This window comes from Xiphophorus couchianus, chromosome 12, assembly GCF_001444195.1.
Source record: "Xiphophorus couchianus chromosome 12, X_couchianus-1.0, whole genome shotgun sequence".
Taxonomy (NCBI): domain Eukaryota; kingdom Metazoa; phylum Chordata; class Actinopteri; order Cyprinodontiformes; family Poeciliidae; genus Xiphophorus; species Xiphophorus couchianus.
Window position 1 is genome coordinate 778,329 of NC_040239.1, and position 26,180 is coordinate 804,508.

Sequence of the window (26,180 nt, forward strand, 5' to 3'; positions counted from 1 at the left end):
ACAGGAAATAATATTAGCTACCATAACTATGCAGATGACACACAGCTCTACATTATGATGTCACCAGGTGACTCAGAACCCATCCAATCACTGAACAGATGCTTAGAACAGATAAATGTGTGGATGTGCCAAAACTTTCTCCAGCTGAACAGAAACAAAACTGAAGTTATTATTTTTGGACCTAAAGAGGAACGATCTAGAGTTATAGATCTAGAATTATAGATCTAGAGTTATAGATCTAGAGTCAATGCACAGCTTCAGTTATTACAACTAAAAACCAGCAATCAGGCCCGAAACCTGGGAGTAGTGATGGACTCTGACCTGAACCTCCAGAGCCACATAAAGACAGTTACAAAGTCGGCCTTCTATCACCTGAAGAACATTTCCAGGATTAAAGGACTAATGTCTCAGCAAAATCTAGAGAAACTCATCCATGCCTTCATCTTCAGTCGTATTGATTATTGCAACAGCAATAAAACCACTAAAACCAGGAAGACAGAGCACATAACACCAGTTTTAAAGTCCCTCCACTGGCTCCCTGTAGCTCAGAGAATAGACTTTAAAATACTGTTGTTAGTTTATAAATCACTGAACAGCTTAGCACCACAATACATTAAAGATCTGCTGTTGTTGTATCAACCTTCCAGACCTCTCAGGTCTTCTGGTTCTGGTCTGCATCCCCAGAACCAGAACCAAACGAGGAGAAGCAGCTTTCAGCATCTATGCACCACAAATTTGGAACAAACTTCCAGAAAACTGTAAAACAGCTGAAACACTGACTTCTTTTAAATCTCAACTAAAAACCCACCTGTTTAGGATTGTATTTGAAATGTAATCAATTACAAATTTACTGATGGAACTTGACTTAATGCTGTGTTTTGATTATTGATTCTATGTTGCATTGTGTTTCTGTGTTTGTAATGATGTAAAGCACTTTGAAATGCCTTGCTGCTGAAATGTGCTATACAAATAAAATTTGATTGATTGATTTCATTCCCTCTATAGTGTGGTTGACAGCCTGAGGAGCAGATAGAGCCAAAGATTACTGCAGCCCAGATGTGCTAAAGAACGCTACATCAAGTCTTTTCTGCCCAAGGATGAGAAACAGATCAGTTCTACACTGTATTAATGTTGAGTGAAGCAGAAAAGATTGAGCTTTTCATATTAGGATATTTTAGCTGCAGATGGAACCTTTCCTAAAATGATCAAGAGTTCACTAAATGAATGCTATTAGGCAATAAAATATTACTTACATTTTCTGCTGTCACGTCACTGACTTGATGCAATCTGTTGGGTTTCCTTAGGAACTTTTCAAAATACTTTGAATAACTGAGCTTATCGTACTATTTAATAACTAGAATTAACTGTAATGTAAACATGATTTAAAAAAAAAAAATTCATTTGTATTTTTTCATGCGTTTCTAATATTGTATAAAAAGCTCAATAGGTTAAATAAAAAATCTGGAGAATAAGCCAATTTTGTGTCCACTTATTTACTAAAATAATCAGTTAGCCCAAGTTGCATTAGGCCAGTAACCCTCAACACCTGAACCCCCTTTACATGATTATTCAAAAATGAAAACTAGAAAAGGAAACAAGAAAAAATAGCTTATTACAAATATTCAACCATCTAAAAATGCTTTTATTCTGCCACTTGAACTGGGGTGCAGAACAAGATACAGCAAACATTCACAAAAGAAGCCATGATGGAGGGCATTTACATCATCACTGCTTCCACAACCAGTCATGCGCTCTAGTCATATTTCTTGCCTTGAAATAATTCAGCTTCTAACAATTGACAGGCAAGCCATTAATGTTGCATTTAACTAAAAACCTAATATAAAAACAGACAGTATAGGATGTGAAATGTTCATTCCTTTAAGAAAAGAAAAATCTCAAAATTAAAGCTATTTTTTTCTATTAATAGATTAGAAATACTCTCAGATACATATGCAAAAATGAAACAATTCCACTAACTACAAAGATAAATGAAGAGCTAAAATTCTGGTATGCACTGCTTTGTTGATACTTTTAAGTGACGTTAAGCACCAAAACGTAACAAGACCACAGCATTAAACAACACTTGCATTTTAGATGAGTTATTCATTTAGAAAAACTTTCAGTTGGCCCATCTGCGTCACAATAGCAACAACACAAAACTCTGGATAGAACTATACAGATGAATGAAGTCATTGACAGTCAGTACTCCTCTAAGCTGATGGTCCAAACGTGGATACAGTGATCCTCTGAGCTTCGGCTCATGTAGTCAGACAGGTGAGGTGAGAGCAGTAGAGCTACTGTCCTTCAATGTTTCTACACAACAAGCACAGCAGCTCGTTTACTTTGCCAAGCACCAGCATTCTGAAAATCTACAACTAAAAGAACACGGAGCTCAACGTTTGTGTTTGTAATACAGAGTTCGGTTCAGATACACTGCTTTGTAGGGAGAAAAAAAACAGCACACACGAAACAGGCGAACAACAGTTTTAGGACATTTTTCTAGGGTTTCCCTTAAGTGACAACAGAAAACCTTTAATTATCAAAATCTTTTTTGTCTTTTTTGCCTTCCCCTTCAAAGCTGTCTGTTCCATCACTGTTGTCATGACGGCGTTTCCGGCTGTTGCGAACATTGAAGCGAGGGTTCATCTGCGGCAAGGGATCCATACCCAGAACTTTGTGAATTTGACGGAACGCCAGAAGCCTCAGAGCAAACTGCAAAACAATGACAATGTGTTCAAACAAACATCGCTCCATCAGGGTTTGGAAAGAGAGACGAGTCAAAGTAAAACAGAATGGTGGGATTAATGTGTTTTAGGTCTGACCTGAGGCCTGTGCTAAAGTTTAAGGATGTTGGTTCACTTATTTACTTCTGAGTAAAGTGAAGTTGATTGTTTCTGTTTTCAAACTCTACTGCAGCTTTAGATTACTGAACTCCTCCAGCAGGTAAAATCAAAATGGAGGCTTCCAGGGAGGTGTAGTCTTACTGTTACATAAACATTTCAGAACTTCTCTAAATCAGTGGCTTCTAACAATCTAATTTACAGCAGAACTGATTCTTTCAAGTGAAAATTTATTAAAGAGGAACAGGGATTTGTGTTGGAATGTGGTAAAAATACCTAACTTTGCTTCAATCAGTCCATCTCGTATCAGTTGCAAAAAAGGGACAACCTGTCATTTGGAATTAGGCCTGTCATGATAGCAAATTTTGCTGAGCGATTAATTGTCTCAAAAAATTATTGCGATAAACGATAATATTGTCTGAAGACCTTTTTACACTGATTTAATGGAAATGACGTAATAATGCATGTGATTTCCTGCCAAAGATAGATGCACTTTATTTTCAAAAGAATATTTAACACTGGAGCTGATAAACAAAATAAACAAAACAACCAAAAACAAAATGGATTCTCAGTCTCCATTAACAAAAAATGTACTTGATAAAAACTAAACAACATAAAGCCAAAGTGGAAATAAATACTGCATTCAACCAAAAGAGTGCAGATTATGAAGTCTGTGTATTATGTTGCCCTTCAGTAATAATTAGATTTAAATAGAGAAAATGGGCACATCGACTACCTGATGCAATAATTCACGCTACATGATTTTTTGCTCCTATTTTTCCCCTTACGACAATCTTAGCACGTTGGTCTTTCTAAGGTTGTGTGGTGTGTTACGGTAGATCATCGTTGCCGTTCCGATCTAAATCAGGGTTTTTCCCCGACTGGGAGCTTAACGCAGCCTGTTGAATGCGACAGGCAGCCAATCAGAAAGCCGGATTCTCCTCCGTGTTTTCTGAGGGGAAATTACATCGGGGAATCCCAAACAGCTGACACGGCGCAACCCGAAGTCCAGCCGACGTGGAAACAACATTAATGTTTATTCAACATGCAAAGAATATAGAAATGACAAGAGGAGGAGTTGGAGCGAAATTGCTACCGCAGTTGATAAACCCGGTAACTTTTCAGCTGTTCTTCGTTAACGTGACGTAAATAGGTTATAATGATTTTCATTCAGTCAGAACTTTACGCTGACACTAGCCACATGCATTGCAGGTAGATTGTAGTAAAGCATTGATTAATGCCTGGTTTTAAAATTAGTTAACTGGACTTGCAGCCATTATTTTGTGCCCATTGTTGGACACCACACGGCAGGAACGAACCGATCGAACCGTTAAACCTAGGATTTCTGTCGGGTAATGTTTGGTCTGTCAGGTTTTGAAAATGGGCCGACAATCGGCTGACAACTCTTAAGATTGTGTCGTGTGCGCTGGGCTTTACACTGAGGAAATGAGAAAGGGAGGGTCAGTGGAGAGCACTGGAGTTGATCCTTTTTTCATTCGGTGTCATCAACAGAAAGAGAAAAAGGCCAGAAGAGACGATAATGCCGATAATTGAAATGACGTCGATAGTTTTAATTTATCGTACGATTAATCGATTTATCGTTTATCGCGACAGGCCTATTTGGAATGAATTAAATCATTTATAAATCCCTGGTATTTCAGATGTGCTGAAATTAGAGCAGCTCATTATGGCCAAAACTTTAATCGATTGTCATTATTTAGTATAAGTATTTACAATTGTATGATAAAAATGGATTTTCAAAGAGCCAAATGTCTGAAGCAAACTATCAGAATGAGTGTATACCTGAGCGCTGGAGGTTATGTCCTCTCTCTGCTGCTCTCCCATGGCAGTGAGGGTATCCACAGGCTTCTTCTCACATGGATCCAATAACCCTGGTCCACCTGCACAGGGAAACAAAACCAGTTGTGTTGACGCGTGGAATCCCACATTAATGAGCGCGGGGTCAATAAAACTCCAACTGGACAGGTCCTTTTTGTTAACATGCCCATCGTGCATAGTAGCAGCTAGGGATGTGCGATGTGGCATAAAATTCATATCGCAATAGGAATGTGCAATATACCCAGTATATGGTAGAAACAATAGAAATTGTTCCTACAACAGAGATCTTCAGTCTACCGGCTAAAAGCGGTAATTCTTGTTTACGTAACCACCCGGCACCAAAACAGAGCAAGCAGGAAGCAGCGTGACAGAGAGTAAAGCAAGAGCTCGTTGAAAAAGTAGGTGCAAAAACGTTAATTATCTGGACATGGTTCGAGTTTAACCTCCCATGATCCTAGCATGACGCTCAGGAGGAGCATGGCAGATGTCACTGTCAGACAGTGGGGAAGTGACGGGGAAAGGCGCACGCAAGGTCAGTGGGACCCCATCACGATGCACACAGAGTAAAGCTAGTTGAGTCCAATGCAGTTCTTGCAGTCTTAGCACGATGCTCAGGAGGAGCACAGCAAATACCACAATCAGACAACGAGGATGCACCGTGGGTTGGGGTGAAACCACAAAGAAAAAAAACTACTTGTAAAAGCACACAGTATGATCCTGTTGGACAGTGCACAGAGTAAAACAGTTGTGGGGTCTAAATGACCCCATCACTTAAAACCGTGGGAGGGTTGACCAGTCAGACCAGGAGCAGAGAAATGTAATCTGTGTGTGGAATGGAGGAAATCTAAATGGTGACTACCTGGTTAAATTAAAGTTAAATAAATAAATGAAAAATAAACACAACAACTTTAATGTAATGGATGCCTGCATCAAATCCTGCCTTGTCCGACCGTGACATCTGCCATTTTTCCTGAGCATTGCTACAAGGCTGCAGGAGGTGGGAGGCTTAAAAAATGGGGTCCACTGGACTCAGAGAGCTTTACCCCATGTGCGTCCCAGCAGAGGTCATGCTGACCCCGTATGGAAGTTTTCCCCTCAGTTTCCCGTTGTCTGACAGTGACACATGCTGCCGCGCTAAGACTGCGTTAGACCTGATCCAGGTCCAGATAATTGATGGTTTTGGACCTGCCTTTTTAGTGAATTCTTCCCCTTGCGCTCTTTGCCCAGCCCTCCAGCTGGCTCTGTTTTGACGTAGGAAAAGCATTACCGCGGTTAGTTGTTTACACTGCAGATCTCTAACATAGGCCAAATTTCTGTATTTCTACCGTATATCGTACATCACGCATTCCTAGTAGCAGTTGACTGGATAAGATAAAAATGAATCAAAACTGATCAGTAAAATTGTTCTCCAATATGCATGTTGTTTTAATTAACAAGAATTTTCTCTGAAATGTTCCTCCTCGCTTGACTCCCACATGAAAAACACTAAAGTCGTCACGTCACAAAACCACCATGGTTTTGTGAAGCAGAACTGCGGAAAACATTCAAAGACATCTCACCAGGAAGTAAAATTCCAGAAGAAATGCATTCAAAGACACGTCTCAGTGCATCACCGGGGCTGAGAGGGGCCGAGGCGCTGTTAATGGCCTTCTCAACCAGCAGCTCCATTGCCTGCGTGAAGACAACAATAAAAACATCTTATGGGATTGGAAAGAGAATGTGTGTTTGGTGGATAAATAAAAATAAAATAAAACATCCCACTTCCAGCACAGTCTGGGCTTTCTCCCTGTGGTGGACGCTCCTCCCACCACCACATCGTGTTAGTATTTTTCTTTATATTAGTTACAGTTTATATGTTTAAGTTTATTTCATTTAGACATATATTTTCTAATGGGTGCACACTTAAGTTAATGTCTGTCTGAATGGTTTATTTACACTTGTATTTTGTTTGAGGTGCTGCTGATGCAAACCAGCTGGAGGAGGAAACCTGGAGCATACCATTTGTTTTTTGAAAGACTGAAGGGGGAGACTTTGTTGTTTCAAGTTGTTTTTAATTAGTTAATTTTGTCACTTAAATATTCACTTATTATTGTTTCTGCTAAGTAAGAGTTAGTTTTGCTTTATTTGTTTCATAGAATGCTTTAGTTAATTTTGTATTTGTTTGTTCTTTTGTTATGTCGTGCCTCCCTCATGTGGTAGATTTAGATTACTCCACCCCTATTTAAGCCTTTTGTTCTTTGTTTGCAGGTCAGTTTTGTTTGTGTTCAGTTAGTGTTCAGTTGACCTCAGTTAAATTGGGCCCAAAATTGTTATTTATTCTTTGACTTATTTTTTGCATTCATTCTTCATGTTTTGCTTGTTATTTTTGGAATAATTAAATTGAACTTTTTCTACTTTTTGTCCTCGTTTGAGTCTGGTCCCTTACACTCCCCTTGACTTGGATTGTCTCTGGTCAATTTTTGAACGGGCCAATCAGCGAATAGAAGGAGAAGTTGTGAACAATGACTGATTTTCTACACCGTTTTAGAATTGTAGTCTGCCTGTAAAATTACAGGCCACTGCCATTGCTAAGATTAGCAATGGCAGTGGAGGAAGTGAATAAAGCTCTTCAGTCTGTGTTGGGTTACAATATATAATTAACTGCCACCTCGTTCAGATTTGCTCTTCTCTCTTCGCAGTGGGAGACGGTTGTTTACAGCACAGGCAACTTCCAGTAAGATTCATACCGTCGAACTGGCGCATTACATCTGTCACGGGCAAATATTAGCAATTGGGTAAAATTTAAAACTTCAACGCTGTTAATCCTCCAGGATGCATCGTTTTTCAATAACCGTAGAGCCAATAGAGTCTGGATGAAAGAAATCACATAGGACGAGGGGCTGTTTTTTTTAAGCCCCACTTTTGACTCAGAAGTCCTTTCCAATTACAGGTACATCTCCAATCAGCCCTTCTTATCCAGAAACAGTTGCAATCCACCTTCAAAATTATCTTAACCTTAGTAATGTTCAGTCCTATTTCCATCCCACTCACAGCACAGAGACTACCTGATGTCATTTGATGTTGACTCTCTCCATCCTGATTCTCCTGGACTTATGGGCTGCATTTCACAGTCAACTCAACCGGCTTCACTTCACCACTGGCTGCACTGACACTGTTCTCTGTTAGTTCCAGTCTTACCTACAGACCTCAGCGGGGAGTGGGATGCTTTTATATCAGCCAAATCAATAGAAATCTTTTAGAAACATGTGGCACACGTGTTTGAGGTATCCGAGTGAAGTAAAGCCGTACCGTTTTAAACAAATAAGCAACTGCTTAGACACTGTTTGACCAAAGGAACTAGTACTAAGATGTTGATTTTAGGCAAAATAAGGTAGAACTAAATAAATTTACACAAGAAAATGTCAAAAATTGCACAGAAACAAGATTAAAACTCAAAATAACCTATTGTCACTTTGACCAGCGGAGGCTCAGCATTTTAGGAAGGAAGCGTGACAACAAAATGCAGCCGAGAAGGATTTATTTGGAGCTGCAGGTCACATTTGAACCAACACCCATGTCATAGTGAGATAGAGAAGCTAGTTTTTATGAATTGAGCAATTTCACCACTTGTACCAAGTAAACAAAACAACAAACACACATTTACACAAACATATCACAAAATAATAAATGGTACTAACAAATATTTACATGGATGCAAATCATTAGAACTAAACTAAGATCAATCAAAAAAAAATTTAACTTAATATAACTCCTCATAGTATTAATCCTCCTAACTGAAAATGGTATGCGAAAGGAGCTTTTTAGCAGCACCTAGAACTTTTGCTGCTTCACCCTGCTGAAGAGACACACCTGAAAATAAGACTCAATCAATTAACCTCAAACTGAAAAACTGACATTCTGTACAGGGACATATTCTCCCTGTACAGGAAGGATGGTCAGTCCCTCAGCCTGAAAGAATGTTTAACTAAATGTCACACCATAACTGAAATAAAGAACTGAAACAAAAAGCATTTGTTCTGTAAATAAATTAAACACAATATCAATAATCATTTATTATGGTCTCCATCACACCTATTTAGACAGTTTATCAGCGAAAAAAGTTAATTTGGTGGTTAGTTACACTTTAAACTAGAAGAAAATGCAATAGTGATTTTAATATGACCAAGAGCAAATAAGACTGGAGAATATTTTCAATAATTATGTTATATTATTATCATGATAAATGTTAATTGGGGAAAAATGCAATATACAGGACAAAAACACAGGCAACATAAAGAGTGTCCATAAAGTGAAATCTGAATATTTAAGCCATTTTAAGCTATATTTATTAGCAAAACCTACGGGGGCCTTCAGATGCTGAGTTATGATAATGAAGAAAAGCAAAGATAAACTACAAACTAGACAAAAAAACAAAACAAACAGTTACTCATTAAGTTAACTTAATGAGTTAATCGCCAATCAGCATTATTGTGAACTTACCCATCCTGGGAAAGGTGACCATGTGGGGACTCGCTGACAGAGGTCTCTCAGGATCCGGATGATGATCACGCAGGACTGAAGACCATTGGCTCTAGCCTTTTGAGGCAATACAGTTAGGTTTATGGCGTGACAAAGATTGACAAGAGATAAATGGACCAAACAAGTGATTCAGTTACATTATAGAGGTCCAATCACTACTGTGCATAATGGAAGCTTTAATACAGTTTGATGTGTTTAAGCCAAACATTTGCATTTAGCTGCCATTCCCAGTAGTCTTGTACCTCACAGTTAGTAAAGGAGTTGTGAGTTTACAAGATGCACAAGAATTAGGACTTTTCTTGCCATCTTCTAAACCCTGACCCCATACTGATTGTAGTTTCTCACAAACAGGGACTGAGAAGTACAACAGTCCACCTGATAGAAGAGTATAGGGACTGAAAGAGGCAAAGAAATCAGAGTTCCTTTGCCCATGTTTTTTGCTCAGGTAGCAAAATCACAGGAAAGTACTCAGATGTTCCCTTTTCTCTCAATCCCTATTCTATAAAAAGTTAAGAATGAAAATACAAACGTTGGACATAAAGGCATTTGTGCAAGTTATTTTGCAGCCTTATGGAATTTCATGTAGTAGTCGAAAAATGCTGAAAATAATACAAGGATGCCAATTCAATGAGTTTATTTATATGAAGGATTCAGATAGGCTGAGATTTATAATATATACAAAGGACATAAATCAGATTATCAGAGTGGCATCCTTGAATATACATTTTTTTTCTTGGTTCAAATATGAACTGTCCTGTTTATTAAAAAAAAAAAAAAAAGGTTTTAAAACTCAATTTAAAAAATACATCTCATAAGGCTACAATGAGAAAGTAAAATGATGTTCCGAACCTGGAACCACTTAGCGTGGCGCAGAGCAGCCAGAGCGTCAAGGCATTTTTGCCTGTCCAAGACGTCCGCTGGGTCTTTCACCATACCCGAGGTTACATCTAAAAATGGATTTCAAGTGTCAAAACGATCATGAGGAATGGGTGTTTGACCAGGTCAGCGAGGCTGGCATAGAACAAACACATTGCCACACATACCAATGTTTCTTTCTAACAAAACTTTATACTTATTCTGCACTTAGTAATTAACAAAATAAATACAGTCTGACAAAAAATGACCCTGCTGAGGAAAAAAGCTGATGGCAGCTGGCTGTGTACTTAGACTAATTTTCAAATGGGTATGAATTTACGGATTCAACAGACTCACTTATGTGTTTAGTAAAAAACTTGAGAGTTTTGAATAAGAACTATTAAGGCCAAAACCATTTTATCAGGTAAAAATCTGAAACTTCAATAAAACTTTTTTTCTGTGGATAGTATTTATTCACAGTAAGGTTTGAATGTCTACCAATCAGTCATATGAACTAAAAAATTTAACAGCAAGAAAGTGCTAAGAAGAAATGACCTGATAAAAAGTGGCATGGGAATAGCAGGTGTGGCAAAGTTTTTGGGATGTGAGAAAACCTTGGTCAAAAATCCTTCCGAGACTGTTGGGCCATATGGGATTCACTACTGGGACACAATCCTCTGAGGGTGGGTGTGGTGTGTGTATGAAGGGTAATTCAATATTATGCAAAACTGTGTATAACTACAAATTTTAAAAAAGGAGGAAGCAATGGTTGCCAAAGAAGAACAAATGACGATTAGCCAAAAACAAAGGGGTTAGATATCACTGCATGCATACCTAACATCAGTAGGATGGAATAAGATCTGAGCGGTCATTAAAGCTTGTGCTCCGATGCAACCATAGATTCCTCTACAGAAACCTTCTTTCCTGAACTTTATACAATACTCCCCTAAGAATAATGAAAAACAATCAATTTTCCACTCCTTGGCTTGATCATTTTCTCTATTTGAATTGAATTATCAGTGTTAAGATCATTTATCCTCATCTTTTATTGCCAGTTGAAACTAAAATGGCAAAGAGTTGTCTTAGAGAGGAATCAATCTCAAATTTGAGTGTTTTTAATAAAAGAGGTCAACTCAGGGGAGCACTTCAGAACAGGGGACGTAAGCATGGTGAACCATTCACCAGCACACAAAAAGAAGATTTGTTTCCTGTGGGAAAATTACATCAATTTCCTCTGCTCTTACACAATTCCGGTTTCACTGAAGCATTTAAACAAATTCAGCTTGTCTACTTATTTGTCAAGAAATGATTCTCTTAAACTGATCTCAAACAAAATATAGGGAAAAGATGTAATCATGTCTTCCATTGAGTATAGCCAACAATACACATGGAAACAATCCCCTGAAACACAGGAAACAAAATAGAATCTCACCTTGGAATAACTAGACTCAAAACAAGGCAAACACTGATCATGCTTTGTTCCAAGGATAAAAGAAAGCATTTGAGAGGTAGGAATCACAGAGCAGAAGATGGAAGAGCAACACTGCTGGCACTTTCCTCTATTTCATTTGAAAAACAATCTAATGTGACCCATAAAACCACAATGGGATTACAGGTAAACTAACCAAGTTATGGATCTCTCAGAGGCTCTTAGCTTCAGACCAGTAATAGAGGTCATGCATATCATTGAAAAAACATATCTGTTTAAAGAACAAAGAGGGAAAACAAGCAATTCTGCAAACCCCAGAGAAGAAAGAGCTCTCACAATCCAAATGAAAAAAAAATCTATAGAAAGATGGAAATTGATCCAACATGTGAATCTTTGAGTAGTGCCAGCAGAACAATGCTCTTTGGGAATATCAACCAACATACTGAAACTGTTTGCATAGAGAGAACAGAAAGACAAGAAAAAAGTGCAATGGGAAGGCTGTGATGCGTTTCCCAACCTCCTTCCCGGCCTGGCTCCTCTCTGATGACCGGTGAAGTTAAAGTGATTGTCACTTGCATCTTCGGCTCAATGCAAGATGTTAGGATGATAGCCGCTTCCTCCATCGATCCCTTGACCTCATATTTGTCTGGTGATACTAGCTGCAGGGACAAAGAGAAAAGTGTAGATATAAACAGGTACCGACAACCTTGCAGCCACAGCTCCGATCGGCCGCCTCGACAATGGAGGCACGGAACACGGTCCACTCAGACTCCATGTCCCCCACCTCCCCCGGGACGTGTTCGAAGTTTTGCCGGAGATGGGAGTTAAAGCTCCGTCTCACAGGGGATTCCGCCAGACGTTCCCAGCAGACCCTCACAACACGTTTGGGCCTGCCAGGTCTGACCGGCTTTCGCCCCCACCACCGGAGCCAACTCACCACCAGGTAGTGGTCAGTGGACAGCTCCGCACCTCTCTTCACCCGAGTGTCCAAGACATACGGCCGCAGATCCGATGAAACGATGACAAAGTCGATCATCGAACTGCGGCCTAGGGTGTCCTGGTGCCAAGTGCACATATGGACACCCTTATGCTTGAACATGGTGTCCGTTATGGACAGTCCATGGCGAGCACAGAAGTCCAGCAACAGAACACCGCTCGAGTTCAGGTCGGGCAGGCCGTTCCTCCCAACCACGCCCCTCCAGGTCTCACTGTCGTTGCCCACGTGAGCGTTGAAGTCCCCCAGCAGAACAAGGGAGTCCCCAGGAGGAGCACTCTCCAGTACCCCCTCTAAGGACTCCAAAAAGGGTGGGTAATCTGAACTGTCGTTCGGCCCGTAAGCACAAACGACAGTCAGAACCCGTCCCCCCACCCATAGGCGGATTGGCGCAGCGTCTGCTGTCAAGCGGGCGCTGTACCGGTCCGTCGTGGTGAAGAGAGAGCTGAGCCAAAAAGCGAAGCTCTCGATTTACCGGTCGATCTACGTTCCCACCCTCATCTATGGTCATGAGCTTTGGGTCATGACCGAAAGAACGAGATCGCGGATACAAGCGGCCGAAATGGGTTTTCTCCGTAGGGTGGCTGGGCTCTCCCTTAGAGATAGGGTGAGAAGCTCAGTCATCCGGGAGGGACTCAGAGTAGAGCCGCTGCTCCTTCACATCGAGAGGAGCCAGTTGAGGTGGCTTGGGCATCTGGTCAGGATGCCTCCTGGACGCCTCCCTGGTGAGGTGTTCCGGGCACGTCCCACCGGGAGGAGGCCCCGGGGAAGACCCAGGACACGCTGGAGAGACTATGTCTCTCGGCTGGCCTGGGAACGCCTCGGGATTCCCCCGGAAGAGCTGGAAGAAGTGGCCGGGGAGAGGGAAGTCTGGGCCTCCCTTCTGAAGCTGCTACCCCCGCGACCCGACCTCGGATAAGCGGAAGAAGATGGATGGATAAACAGACACTAAATGGACAAAAAAAATCAATTTTACCTTCCAGCCAGCTGGTTTTGCGCCATATTATAGCATATCATATTCATATTTAGTTTCACTGTGTTTGTGGTAACCAGTGGTTATGACTGTATGTGGTGCTGGGGTTCTATTCTCAGCTTGATCGGTGGGACAGGTAACTGTCCATCTAACTTTGGGTCTGTGAACACACAACAACTAAGCAGCCAGTTTGTGATCATAGGAGCCAGGGTTTACATCTACTTCAGGCAATGTTTGCAAAGACCCTGAAGTTCAAATGGTGCAAATAGTATTAATTAAAACCATTAATACCCCCGTTTTGATTGACACTGCATTCGACCAATAATGTTATGAAATGGCTTTTTCCAAGCCAATAATACCCAGAGAGCGACTTGAGCTCATTTTGACATGTCTGTATTCTTTCAGGAATATTTCTGACTGGTCAACTTGGAGACTAAATCTAAAGCCACTGATGTGTAGCCAACACGTGTCCTGTCTTAAGAATACAAAGCATTTTGGGGTTTGTTTTGACATGAATCCACCAGCTGCATGCATAAACACGCGTAATGTGTGCACCTTTGCTGCGTCAAAGTCAGGCTCTGCGCCATCATGCGCAGAGCCTGACTGTGTTTATAGGACTTTTTCTCACCAACAGAGAGCCACGGAGAGACATGTTGTCAGAACGTGTCAAAACCGGATGAATTTCTTCACCGTTCCGTACCGTTGAGTGCTGGAAGTGGGGGGAGTTGTGGGGGTGCGAGGGCAGACAGTGTATTGCAAGAAGGGGGAGGAGGTCTGACTGTACGCTGACCTTCCCTGCCCCCCCAGATATGCTATATTATTTATATAATTATAATTTCCACTATCAGTAATGTTGTGTCTACCAGAGGATTCCTCTGGTCATTATCATTCATTAGAGCCTCGTTGATGACTGTATGTTGAAGCACTGAGGAGTTACAGTCACTTGAAGTTTGTATATCAGATGTTGTCCAAGTGTGACATCTGGAGACTCCAAATGGAGACTCCAAATGGCACACTTGGACAACACCTGTACATCCTCAAAAATAAACATGTCAAAAATGACATTTCTTTTTTGTGCTACTTTCATCAGTCTTGAAATCCATGAGCAGAATACTTTATTCTACAGATTTATTGTATTTTCCAGTCCATACATTCAACACTCAATGTGCATTTACAAGAAATAAAAATGAAAAATCTGGGTGAAGCAAAATTTTTAGATTTCTTTTATATTGCAATAGCTACAAACTACTTACAGTTAAAGTATTTTTGACTGCAAAAATAGAAAATTTAGCTTGTAATCTTCATATAGAGACCAAGCTTTTGCATGTACTCCAAATTGTTCAAGAACAGCAGCTGATTTAATTTGGGTATACCTTTCCAGGTGTTTTTGGTGATTTAGGGGTTGAAGGTAAAGGGGTTAAAAACTGCAAATCAAGACGCTCTAACCCTTACTAGAATATTGTGGCAAACACTGCTGTTTTTTTTTCTTTTTTACTGTACATTCTTCTCTAAGTAGCAGTCTACCAATTGTAACCCATTCTGTCAATTATGAGCATGCAGAAAAGTATGTATTCATGATTATTCAATAAAATAAAACTTAGCCATTTCCCAAATCTACCTAGGAAATGCTTGAAATAATGGGCTAACATTTTAAATTATGAAACGCTTATCTAAATAAATAATGGGTTACCATCTTATAATGCATTTTCACATTTCTGTTACCGGTGAAGCATGACTATCCACAAAATGAAAACCTTTGCTCCCTTAATGAGAATTTTTGCATATAAATTATTGTTCTCAACTGACAAAATATAATGAACAGCTTTTGAGTTGATTTTTTTTCCATCGTTACTTTGTTTTGAATTCACAAGCAAGAAATGTTAAAAATATATACATCATATTTAATTTTTACCAACCTGCATCTAGCACGAGTTGATGCCTTATAAGTGGAAGATGTATTTATACATAATGGCTAAGTCTGCCTACAGGAGGAGGATAGAGGGCTATCTTGACAGCAATAACAGCAGGCAGTTGTGGCAGGGAATCCAGCATCTCACCAACTACAGGACCAACTTCGCAGCTGCGGAAGGCGACGCCACGCTGGCAGAGGAGCTGAACCTCTTCTTTGCCCGCTTTGAGGTGAAGCCAACAGAGGCAGCCACACTACACCAAGCGACCCACAACACCACACTCCTCGTTGCAGAGGAGCACGAGGTGAGGCGCACACTGCGGGCTGTCAACCCAAGGAAGGCTGCTGGACCTGATGGCGTCCCTGGACGTGTCCTGAAAGACTGCGCCGATCAGCTGGCTGGAGTCTTCACCAAGATTTTCAACCAGTCCCTAGCCCTGTCTACAGTCCCATCCTGCCTGAAATCTTCCAACATAGTCCCCATACCCAAGAAACCTCACATCTCTTGCCTCAACGACTATCGGCCAGTGGCACTAACCCCTGTGGTGACGAAGTGTTTTGAAAAACTGGTCCGGGGTCACATCACAGCACTTCTCCCTCCTGGCTTTGACCCCCACCAGTTCGCCTACAGAGCCAACAGATCCACAGAGGACGCTGTGATCACAGCCCTCCATGCTGGTCTGTCACATCTGGAGCAGCAGGGGAGCTATGTGTGGATGCTCTTTGTAGACTACAGCTCTGCTTTTAATACCATCCTCCCTCACAGACTGGTGGACAAATTGGGGGACCTGGGCCTCCCTCACTCCACCTGCATGTGGATTCTGAGCTTCCTGACCAACCGACAGCAGAGAGTTAGGGTGGGAAAACATACATCCACTGCCCTCAGCCCACTGCCCAGAGCCTACTGGCTCTCCACAGGGCAGTGTGCTGAGCCCCTGCTCAGGATGGGTGTCAACGACTCAGTGATCTCCTGGGTGACTGACTACTTGACAGGCAGGCCACAGTTTGTCCGTCTGGGCAGTGTCCTGTCTGATGTGGTGGTCAGTGACGTAGGAGCTCCACAGGGAACTGTGCTTTCTCCCTTCCTCTTCACCCTGTACACCACTGATTTCCAGTACAACTCTGAGTCATGTCACCTACAGAAGTTTTCTGACGACTCAGCGGTTGTCGGGTGTATAGGAGATGAAGGGTAGGGGAAGTACAGGACACTGGTGGACAGCTTTGTGGAGTGGTCTGACCAGAATCACCTGAGGCTCAACATTAGTAAGACCAGAGAGATGGTGATTGACTTCAGAAAGAAGAAGATACCTTCACGGCCACTAAAGATCAAAGGGGAAGTGGTGGAGGAGGTGGAGGATTACAAATACCTGGGAGTTGTAATCGGCAACAGACTGGACTGGGCATCTAACACTGACGCTGTGTGCAGGAAGGGGATGAGCAGACTCTATTTTTTAAGGAAGCTGAGATCCTTCAAAGTGTGCAGCAAGATGTTGGAGACCTTTTATCACAGTGTTGTTGCCGGTGCCATCTTTTTTGCTGCTGTGTGTTGGGGAAGCAGCATCAGAGCCAGCGACTCTAATAGACTAGACAAAATCATCAGGAAAGCTGGTTCTGTACTGGGACTAAGGCTGGAGTCCCTGGAAACTGTGGTGGAGAGGAGGACACTGAAGAAAGTTCTATCTATTATGGACAATAAACAGCACCCTCTCCACCACATAGTGGACAGACAGCGGAGCTCCTTCTCACATAGGCTGCTCCAGCTCCGCTGTGGTAGGGACAGATACAGGAAATCCTTCCTGCCACATGCCATCTCACTGTACAATAAAAGCTAAATCATTGTTCTGCACTAATCAGTCCGATTTTGCACAACTGCACTGTGGCACACTTGCTGTACATATATTTACATATACATATCTGCATTTTTTTTTAATCTTTGCAAGGACTGCTCTTAAGTTGCTTTTATATTAACAGCATTCATATTTTTACAATTTATAGCATTTTATATTTTATTTTTATTTTATCTACATCTACTACTCAGTGGTAGTTGTTATTGTGTCTTGTCTCTATGCTGTAACTGTGAAGTAATTTCCCTGCTGGGATGAATAAAGTACTTCTATTCTATTCTATTGTCTGTACACATACGACTGCACCTCTGCCCACCACAGCAACACCATCATCAAGTTTGCTGATGACACCACAGTGGTGGGGCTCATCTCAGGAGGCGACGAGTCCGCCTACAGGGGTGAGGTGGAGCGGCTGTTAGTGTGGTGCAGGGAGAACAATCTGCTCCTCAACAACTCAAAGACAAAAGAACTCATAATAGATTACAGGAGGAAAAAAACGGACATTACACCACTAACCATTGGGGGAAAATGTGTGGAGAGGGTAGCTGATTTCCGTTTCCTGGGGGTCCACATTGAGCAGGGCCTCACATGGAACATGAACACCTTCGAGCTGATAAAAAAAGCTCAGCAAAGACTGTACTTCCTGAGGGTTCTCAGGAGGAACAACATCAAGGAGAAGCTGCTGGTGTCCTTCTACAAGTGCTCCATAGAGAGCATACTGACTTACTGTATCTGTGTATGGTATAACAGCAGCACTACGACTCAAAGGAAAGCTCTCCAAAGGGTTGTGAATACAACCCAAAAAATCATTGGCTGCCCTCTCCCCTCACTGGAGGACCTGCACAGCGACCACTGTCTAAGAAAAGCACAACACATCACAAAAGACACTTCTCACCCCGGACATTCTCTGTTCACACTGCTGAAGATACAGAGCAGTCAGAACAAGAACCAACCGTCTCAGAGACAGTTTTTACCCGATAGCAATAACAAAACTAAATGCAATCAAATACAACCATTAATCATCATGAATGATGTATGTGAGAATGTGGCTATTCTTATTTATTAGTTTGTTGTTTTTTTTTTTGTTTGTTTTTTACGAGTTATTTGTTATTTCTTACATTGTGTGTGAATTGTGAGAGTTATTTTTTTGTTTTTAAGCATATGCACTGACTGATGGCCCTTTTTAAATTTCATTGTTCTTGTGACAATGACAATAAAGATTTATCTTATCTTATCTTAATAACACTTAATATACTGTATATCAGGGTTTGCCCCAGTGTATTATAAGTCTGGTGGCCCACAAGGCTTTATTTATTCGTTTGTATCCCTTTCCTGATGTGTATTACCTTTAATTTGAGCTATGGTTAACTTCTGGTTTATGGTTTGATGCTTTTAGTTTGAAGGGACAACTTTCGGTTTAAATGTTAATGAAAGGAGATGATTAAAGCAACCCTTCATAGACGCATAGGGTATGTTAATGACACATATTATAAAATCTAAAGTTGTGCATCTATTTCATCAAGCTAAAGTTGTTTGAACATTTTACTGTCATTTTAAGTTGTATGTGTTTTGAAATTGCAAACTGTTGTAGAAGTAAAGATTTTTTGGCTTAGCCTGTGTTTTTTTCTGTTCGCATTGATAGCTCTTACAGTGAAAGTAATGCTTTATTCCCATTAAACCCGAATGTTCATCATTAGAGTCTCATCCTTCATTTAGGATGTATAAAGAAATAAACCGTTTACTGCCAATAATCTAAAATCCAGCTCCTCTGAGTGCTCCTTCTGTTATGCGACGCCTCTGATGCACTACTTTCTCATGATGATATCTAATAAGAAGGACAGATATATGATGAGACCTTGGAATAATGACGGGATGTTTCTCCTCTTTTGTTAGGTTGCCAAGCGTCCTATCCTGAGAAGTCTGTCTTCATCAATCACAGGGTTCAACTTTTGGAGACAACTTTTTTTTTCCAAGTAGTTGATTTGTTTTTATGCACCTAAGCTCCTCTTTGAATGTTTCCCTTTGTACTGTGTGAATGATAAACTTGGCTGCTTTAGATACTTCGTCTGCAGTGTTACTGTCACTCAAACACTTCCAGACTTTACTTTCTGTGTCCTTTTTCTTGAATGATGTTGCCACATGTTTTAGTGATGCAATAGTGCAACACAATCTCATCCAATGAGAGAATCTTTCAAAATGATATGGTTCCAGCTGAGTTACTGATGTTTTAGTAAAGGTTTTCACATTAGGCCTGATCTCTACATATATCTCAAGGTCAATCAGAGAAAAATTATCACAGTGTGATGTCTCAATGTCATGTAGTGTCAAAAAGGAAGGATCACTAAACCAGTTTGTGGAAGCTAATGTGGATGCTGGGATTGGCATAGTGGCTGTATCTGGTGGATTGTCACTAGTGCAGTGGTCCCCAAACCCTGGTCTGCGGACCGGTACCGGTCCGTGGAAAAATTGGTACCAGGCTGCGCGAGAAATAATTAAATATTTCCGTTTTATGTTTTATTTGAGTCTGGAGGATCTTTTATTTTGAAAATCCTTTAACCGGATTCTATCAGTTACGTCTTGCACGCCAACACTGAGCCCACAAGCAGCAAAATGAGTAAGACACTTCGGGTGTCATTGTCTCTCGTCACTCCCAGATGGGACCGTCTCGTTGAAGAGAAACAAGCTCAGGGCTCCCATTAGTTATCGTGAGTTAAAATTTTCACAAAAGTAAAATGTTCGTTTTTGTGGCGCATCTGTATCTTATTTTGAAGGGACATGTAAACGTTACCATAGCGACCAGAGTCAGAGAGTGTTGGGGTAGTGGTCGAGACGAGAGGAAAAGAGCTTGTGAGTTTTAGGTCTGGTTCACGCTACACAATTTAAGGATTGTCGGCCAATTTTCCAAACTTCTGTGACTACAGAGCCGATAAAAGTCCAACAGGTTCGGTTGGTTCGTGAGTCCAGCCATACGGCAGGAGCAACACACCACACACGAACCGATTCCACTCACAAACATCCCGATTCCAGAAGAAAATCCCATAAAACCCCAAAATACCATACGTGAATTTAGAATAGTCAAACAAGGATGATGATGTAGAAGCAGTAGAGATAGTTTATGGACTCATTTTAAGCGATAAAAGGTGCAACAAAAAGAAAAGGCGTTTGATAAAAGACGGAGGGAGCAGCCGCTCTATTTGCTGCAGTATGATTTGCGAGCCGTGTCCAAATATGAGTGTCCTCCATCTTTTACACACTCAATTTCCAGGCAGAATGTCACCCAGCTCTCTTAAGTTTATGTTGTCTCTGTTGTTGAGTTTGGGAAAATGTTCAATCTTTAACAGTGCGTTTGCTACTACTTTAGGAGAACCGTAAGATTCCTCCAGTCGTTGTCTTACAACGTCCAGTGCTGCAGTTGGACTAAAGTGGTTGGCTGAGCGGATTCTTTTTGCCTGCTGTCCAGACTCAGCTCTAAGCCACTTGACCATTAAATCTAGCTCTTCTTGGGCTGTAACGTGCAAATCTTTAATAGCATTTTGAAATGATGTTTTCTACGACCAGTAGTTCTCTGGGTGGTCATCAAACTGCAAAAGTCCTGAACTTAACATTTCTCTCTGTGTAAGGTACTTAGTAAACCCTGTGTCTCTGTTGATGTTTGAGGAGTGTCGAACGGATATAGTTTAGGGGGGTTTGGTCTTTATGTGTTGTGCTATGTGCGAAACTTTAGGCTTAGGCATTTCTGCAATGTGTGAGCTGCTATTGTCTATTTCTTCTCTCATGGTTTTTATGCACTGTTCAAGTCCAGCCTTGTGACAGGTGAATGGATCTGCTGCCAATGAGAGACCTTCAAAGTTAATGTCGGAGTGTTTTAGAACATACTCTGCCGTACGCTGTTTTGGGCTGGCAGGTGGTCCCACTGATGGATAGTCCTGTTAAAGTTTTGAGAGATCCTCCTCCTTTTCATAAACTGCAACTTCTGCTTGTGCAGCTGCAACAGTCTTCTGATAACTCAAAATATGCAAATTATCCACAAGTTCACTTTTCTGCTTCATTATGGCTACTTCTTTTTCTGATTACGCCAGCTGTGCACGTGCAGCCTCTGCTTTTGCTTGTGCCTTTAATGCTGCGGAACTTGTGGACGAAAGTTTGGATGTAAGTGTGTATAGACTTAGAACTTGTGTCTGTATTGCTTGCATTATCCTTGCTCTCCATGTCATCTGCTTTACCTGACCACAAGCTCATGACTGATGTGCTGAATATCCCCCTGTGGTTGTGGCCCACTTCAATTATGTTTTTTTTATTATGCTGTCCTCGCCGTGAGTCTTTGATTTTTCAACAGCTAGACAGCAACGCTCCAATAATCAAGCTTCTTTCTTTTTACTTGTTTATTGAAGAGTGGCCTCTGACCACTGCCTTCACTTTGGCCATCGTAAACTGTAATCTACAAGGCTTAGTATTAGCTAATGAACATTGCAAATTAGCCATTCTTATTGCAAGCTTAAAAAGAAAAACATTTCAGATGGTTAATGAACATTATGTATCATAAATATGACAGTAGGTTTAAGGGAGCGGCTCTTTGCCTTGATGCTGAAAAGGCATTTGACCAATTGGAGTGGCCCTACATCCTGACTGTACTTGAGGAGTGTGGGTTTGGTGATAAATTTGTGTCTTGGATTAAAACAATGTATGCTCACCCATCTGCCTCTGTCCTTACAAACCAGGACAAGTCAGAGCCCTTTCTACTACACAGGGGGACCCGTCAGGGTTGCCCCCTTAGCCCCTTGCTTTTCGCGGTCACTATGGAACCCCTCGCCATTAGTATTACAAAAAAAACCTTAATCAAACCGATTCAATTGGGAAACATTGACCATCACATTTCATTGTATGCTGATGAAGTTGTGGTCTTCGTGTCACATCCTGAGCAGTCAGTGCCAGTTCTCCTAGACCTTATTCAGTCATTCGGTGAGATTTCAGGTCATACTATTAACTGGCAGAAGAGTGAATTTATGTCACTAGGTGTTCCGACTTCTTAGATAACCTATTATTTAAAATAACGGACAAACTGAAATATCTTGGGGTTATTCTGCCAAAGGACCCTAAACAAATTTTCAAATTGAATTTTTTGAAAAAAGTGGAGAATCTTCGGAAAGACACTGATAAATGGAGAACATTTCCTCTGTCGATGATGGGCCATATAAATGCTATTAAAATGGTGTCCTTGCCTAAATTTTTATATCTTTTTCAGGGTCTGCCTATTTTTTTAACAAAGGCTTTTTTAAAATCATTAGACTCAATAATCCTGCCTTTTGTTTGGGGCTTTAAAGCCCATAGAATATCAAAAACTCACTTACATAAACCAACAGAGATGGGAGGATTGGGATTACCTTGTTTTCAGCATTATTATTGGGCAGCTTATGCAAGAGCCCTGGTATACTGGCAGGAAGGTGATGCTCAAGAATTGTCTGCAAATTCCCCCCCATGGGTGGCTATTGAAAGAAGTGGTGTTACTGACAGCTCTCTTCCAGCTCTTCTCTTCGCAGCACCGATATCTCCCGCAATTAGTGGGGTAAATAATTTGATCGTTTTAAATTCTTTGAAAATATGGAAACAAATTAAGTTGCACTGTAAGTTACCGGAAACCTCAGTTCATGCCCTAGTTTACTGTAACCATGCTTTTCCCCCATCACTATAGGATACGTCCTTTAAAAATTGGAGATTGAAAGGCCTTAATACTCTGAAAAACTTGTACATTAACAAAAAGTTTGCTTCGTTTGCTGAAGAGCTATTTTTCTCTTCCGGATACGGATTTCTTCAGATATTTGCAAGTTAGAAACTATGTTCGAACTAATATTCCGAATTTCATATCTCTCCTGGAAGAAAATAAATTACGCAAAATTCTGCTGGGCTCTCCAGGATCGAAAAAGTTAATCACGAGTTTTGTTGATGTCTTTGCAGAGCGAATTAACTTTACCACAGACTCCTTGAGGGCTGCATGGGAGGAGGAGCTGGGTTTGCGGATCGGGAGTGAGGTCTGGGAGGAGGATCTTGGGAGGATTCAGACGTGCTCTATCAATGCAAGACACCAGTTAATTCAGTTCAAGGTGTTTCATAGACTTCACTATTCTAAAATTAAACTGCACAGAATATTTCCTTCGACATCTTCAAAATGTGATAAATGTAAGTCTGTGGATGGCTCCTTATCGAATATGTGTATATGTATATATATATGCTTCATACTCTCATATATGATTTATGTATGTTATATTCTGAAAAATTAATAAATATATATATATATATAAAAAAAAAGAAAAACATTTCCATAAATGACTTAAACGTACAAATTATTCACACCACCATTACACAAAACAAAGAGACAGTTATTTTCACAATTAAACAATACTTACAAACAAATCTTGTCTGAAACACAACGTATCAAGGTAATAAACTTAATTTTATGAACTCTTTGGTGTTACGTTCCACCATCTTGGATCTCTATTTTCTTTTTTAGCGTCAAACAATGTAACAAAATATCCGCCAGGGGGAGTTCTAGTGTGATTTTCAAAACCTTGCTGGTCCAGCTTAATTTACAAAAGGCAGCACAGAGAGCATTCACAGTAAAACATGACACTTCCTGTTCTCAGTGAGCATGGCTTAAGTGATGTCATCATTTGACCATGGGTTATTGTAGGGCACCCGTTGATGATCAATCAATTAGGTTGGTTACTCAGTGAGTTTTTGTGTAGGAGATATAACAGTCTAACAACAGCAGCTTCAGCAACACTACCTGATCACCACCTCACGCTGTTCCTGCACCTGTCCACTAGTGCTCCCTGATGATGCACAAAAAAATCTGGTGTAGGTTGTGGTAAGAAGATATAGGTGATGGAATGACCTAGGTGATGGAATGACCTACTTAGGTGATGGAATGACCTACTCAACTGTGTAATTTGACACAGTTGAGTCAAATTACAATTCATTGGGCTCTTTCGAGGTAAACAAAGGTCATACATATTCAGTTTGGATTGGTAGACTTTACAAAATGCCTTTCAGTCATTTCTAGTCTTTGAATCTTGGATCATTGAGCCCAAGTTTTGAAAACGTATATTTTCCCATGGCCAAGCGCAAAATGACTAACTAGTCTCAACACGTTAGGCGGTTCCAACACTACGCATGCGCACAGCAGCTTGGAGTCTATCAGTGACAGCTCAGGTCCTGCCAGTACAGTAGTTAAAATTTTTTATACAGATTTTAGTAAAACAAACTTAAAAAAATAAGTGAGCATCAATGGAAAATTAAAAATATTTTGAAGGGATGATTAAAAATTTACTACCTTTTACTACCTTTAGTTACCGGCCTGCATTCTTACTACCTTTAACTGGCCTTAATTTGAGCTCATTTAATTTATTACCTTTTACTACCTTTCGCTACCGCGCGGAAACCCTGATTATGTAAGTTGACCTTGAGTATCGAGAATGGCACCTACAAATAAAATTTATTGTTTCTGTAAGATTCAGCATACTCATTTGGAAGACATGTAAACAGTATGTAAGCAGTACCGTTAGCTGTTTGGGGAGGTGCTCCACAATGCAGGCCAGCAGGCTTTCTGTGGGCTTGTCAGAGCAGAGCAGCACTAGGTTGACATTCTTGTCTCCACGGAGCAGCAGGCCTTTAGCTAGGACACCAACCCTCATCACACCCTTTAGCACTCTGGAGAGTTGGGGAAAAAAACATGTTCAATGGAAATGTGCACAAAAAGACAAACAAGTAGCTCTTAAATGTTACACTAGCATTTGTTAAGAGTAACACTGAAAGTGCGGAGTAAAAACTCATCTCCAACTTTAGACAATGACAGAGTCAAACCAGAGAACTGGTCTTAACAGGCTGACAAAGAGCACTTGTGTCTAAGACAAATGCCGAACCTGTCTTTGGCCGGTTCCTTCTTCTCTTTATCGTCCTCTTTGTCGTGTTCCTGATCTGTGATTATGTCAGAGACAAGTTTGAGGGCTCGCTCTGTAATTGACACAATTTTCTGAATGGACTGGAGCTCATCTTCAGATGGGTAAATGGCTGCATGCTTGGTCATGATGTAGCGGTCATCAGAAGAATCTGGACGACGGGGCGGCTGAAAGGGATGCAGATTTTAAAGTAGACTCAGTTATTTAAATTGCAAAAAAAATAGCTAGACAAAATAAATGTTTATTCTCATCCATTTAAGTGCAATAAAGTAGGGCTGAAACAATTAATTGCTTTTGGATTTTCCTGGAGTGAGTGAGTACACCCTTGAATCAGCCATTTTGGAGAAACATATTTCTCCAACATTCAGCAAAAGACATTCATACTCTGCGAAAATATTCCTTCACTGAATTGCACACAAGTGTAGGCTTTGACTATGCCAGAACGACATAATTTAGCCCCTTTTGAAATGCAGGGCCCAGCCTGGCTTCAAACTAAGAACAGGCTTAGCACCTCCAGCCCAGTCACGCTGCGATCCCTAGAGCCCCGACAGCTGTGATTCCAATCAGGCTGGCCACACGGGGCTGGTTTTTGGAGTCAGCTATTGATTGGTGCATTGCCTGGAGATGAGGGGGGTTTTCCATATAATGCGTCGCTTTTTGCAATCTTTCAGCCAGAGAGCTTCTATTTAAGACAGGGGTGCACAAAGTCGGTCCTCGAGGGCCGGCGGCATCCTGCACATTTTAGTTTTCTCCCTGGTGGTAGTAACAATCTTTTCAGCATGCCAGTGTTTTTCTTGGGCCTTCTAACGTGCCATCATTTGATCCAGGTGCGTTAAACCAGGGAGAGAACTAAAACGTGCACGACTTGGGGTACCCCTGATTTAAGAGGTTCATTTAGCAAATAGATTAAATTTGAAAGATGCTTTATTTTAATAAATTCACTTATGTGATTTCACTTTGCTCCAGTGGTTCAACTGGACAGTAAAACAAATGCTGCATTGTGGTTGCGTGTAAAATACAAAGCAGA

The 26,180-nt window shown here is 40.9% G+C and overlaps 1 protein-coding gene across 2 annotated transcripts in view; it reads right to left on the reverse strand.

Moving 5' to 3' along the window:
- Window positions 1-1,621: 1,621 nt before the first annotated feature.
- The window catches only part of zfr (zinc finger RNA binding protein), a 45,884-nt gene continuing 21,325 nt past the window's right edge, over window positions 1,622-26,180 (reverse strand). The window contains exons 13-20 of one of the 2 annotated variants that reach the window (XM_028034974.1): window positions 25,118-25,320; window positions 24,755-24,905; window positions 11,999-12,140; window positions 10,047-10,144; window positions 9,159-9,254; window positions 6,239-6,350; window positions 4,644-4,741; window positions 1,622-2,712 (exon numbers count right to left, since the gene is read on the reverse strand). In XM_028034974.1, the coding sequence (XP_027890775.1) occupies window positions 2,533-2,712; window positions 4,644-4,741; window positions 6,239-6,350; window positions 9,159-9,254; window positions 10,047-10,144; window positions 11,999-12,140; window positions 24,755-24,905; window positions 25,118-25,320 (1,080 nt within the window). In that variant the 3' untranslated portion in view covers window positions 1,622-2,532. Of the gene's footprint in view, window positions 2,713-4,643; window positions 4,742-6,238; window positions 6,351-9,158; window positions 9,255-10,046; window positions 10,145-11,998; window positions 12,141-24,754; window positions 24,906-25,117; window positions 25,321-26,180 lie in introns of those variants that run through there. The other variant, XR_003597689.1, reaches the window with a different exon arrangement.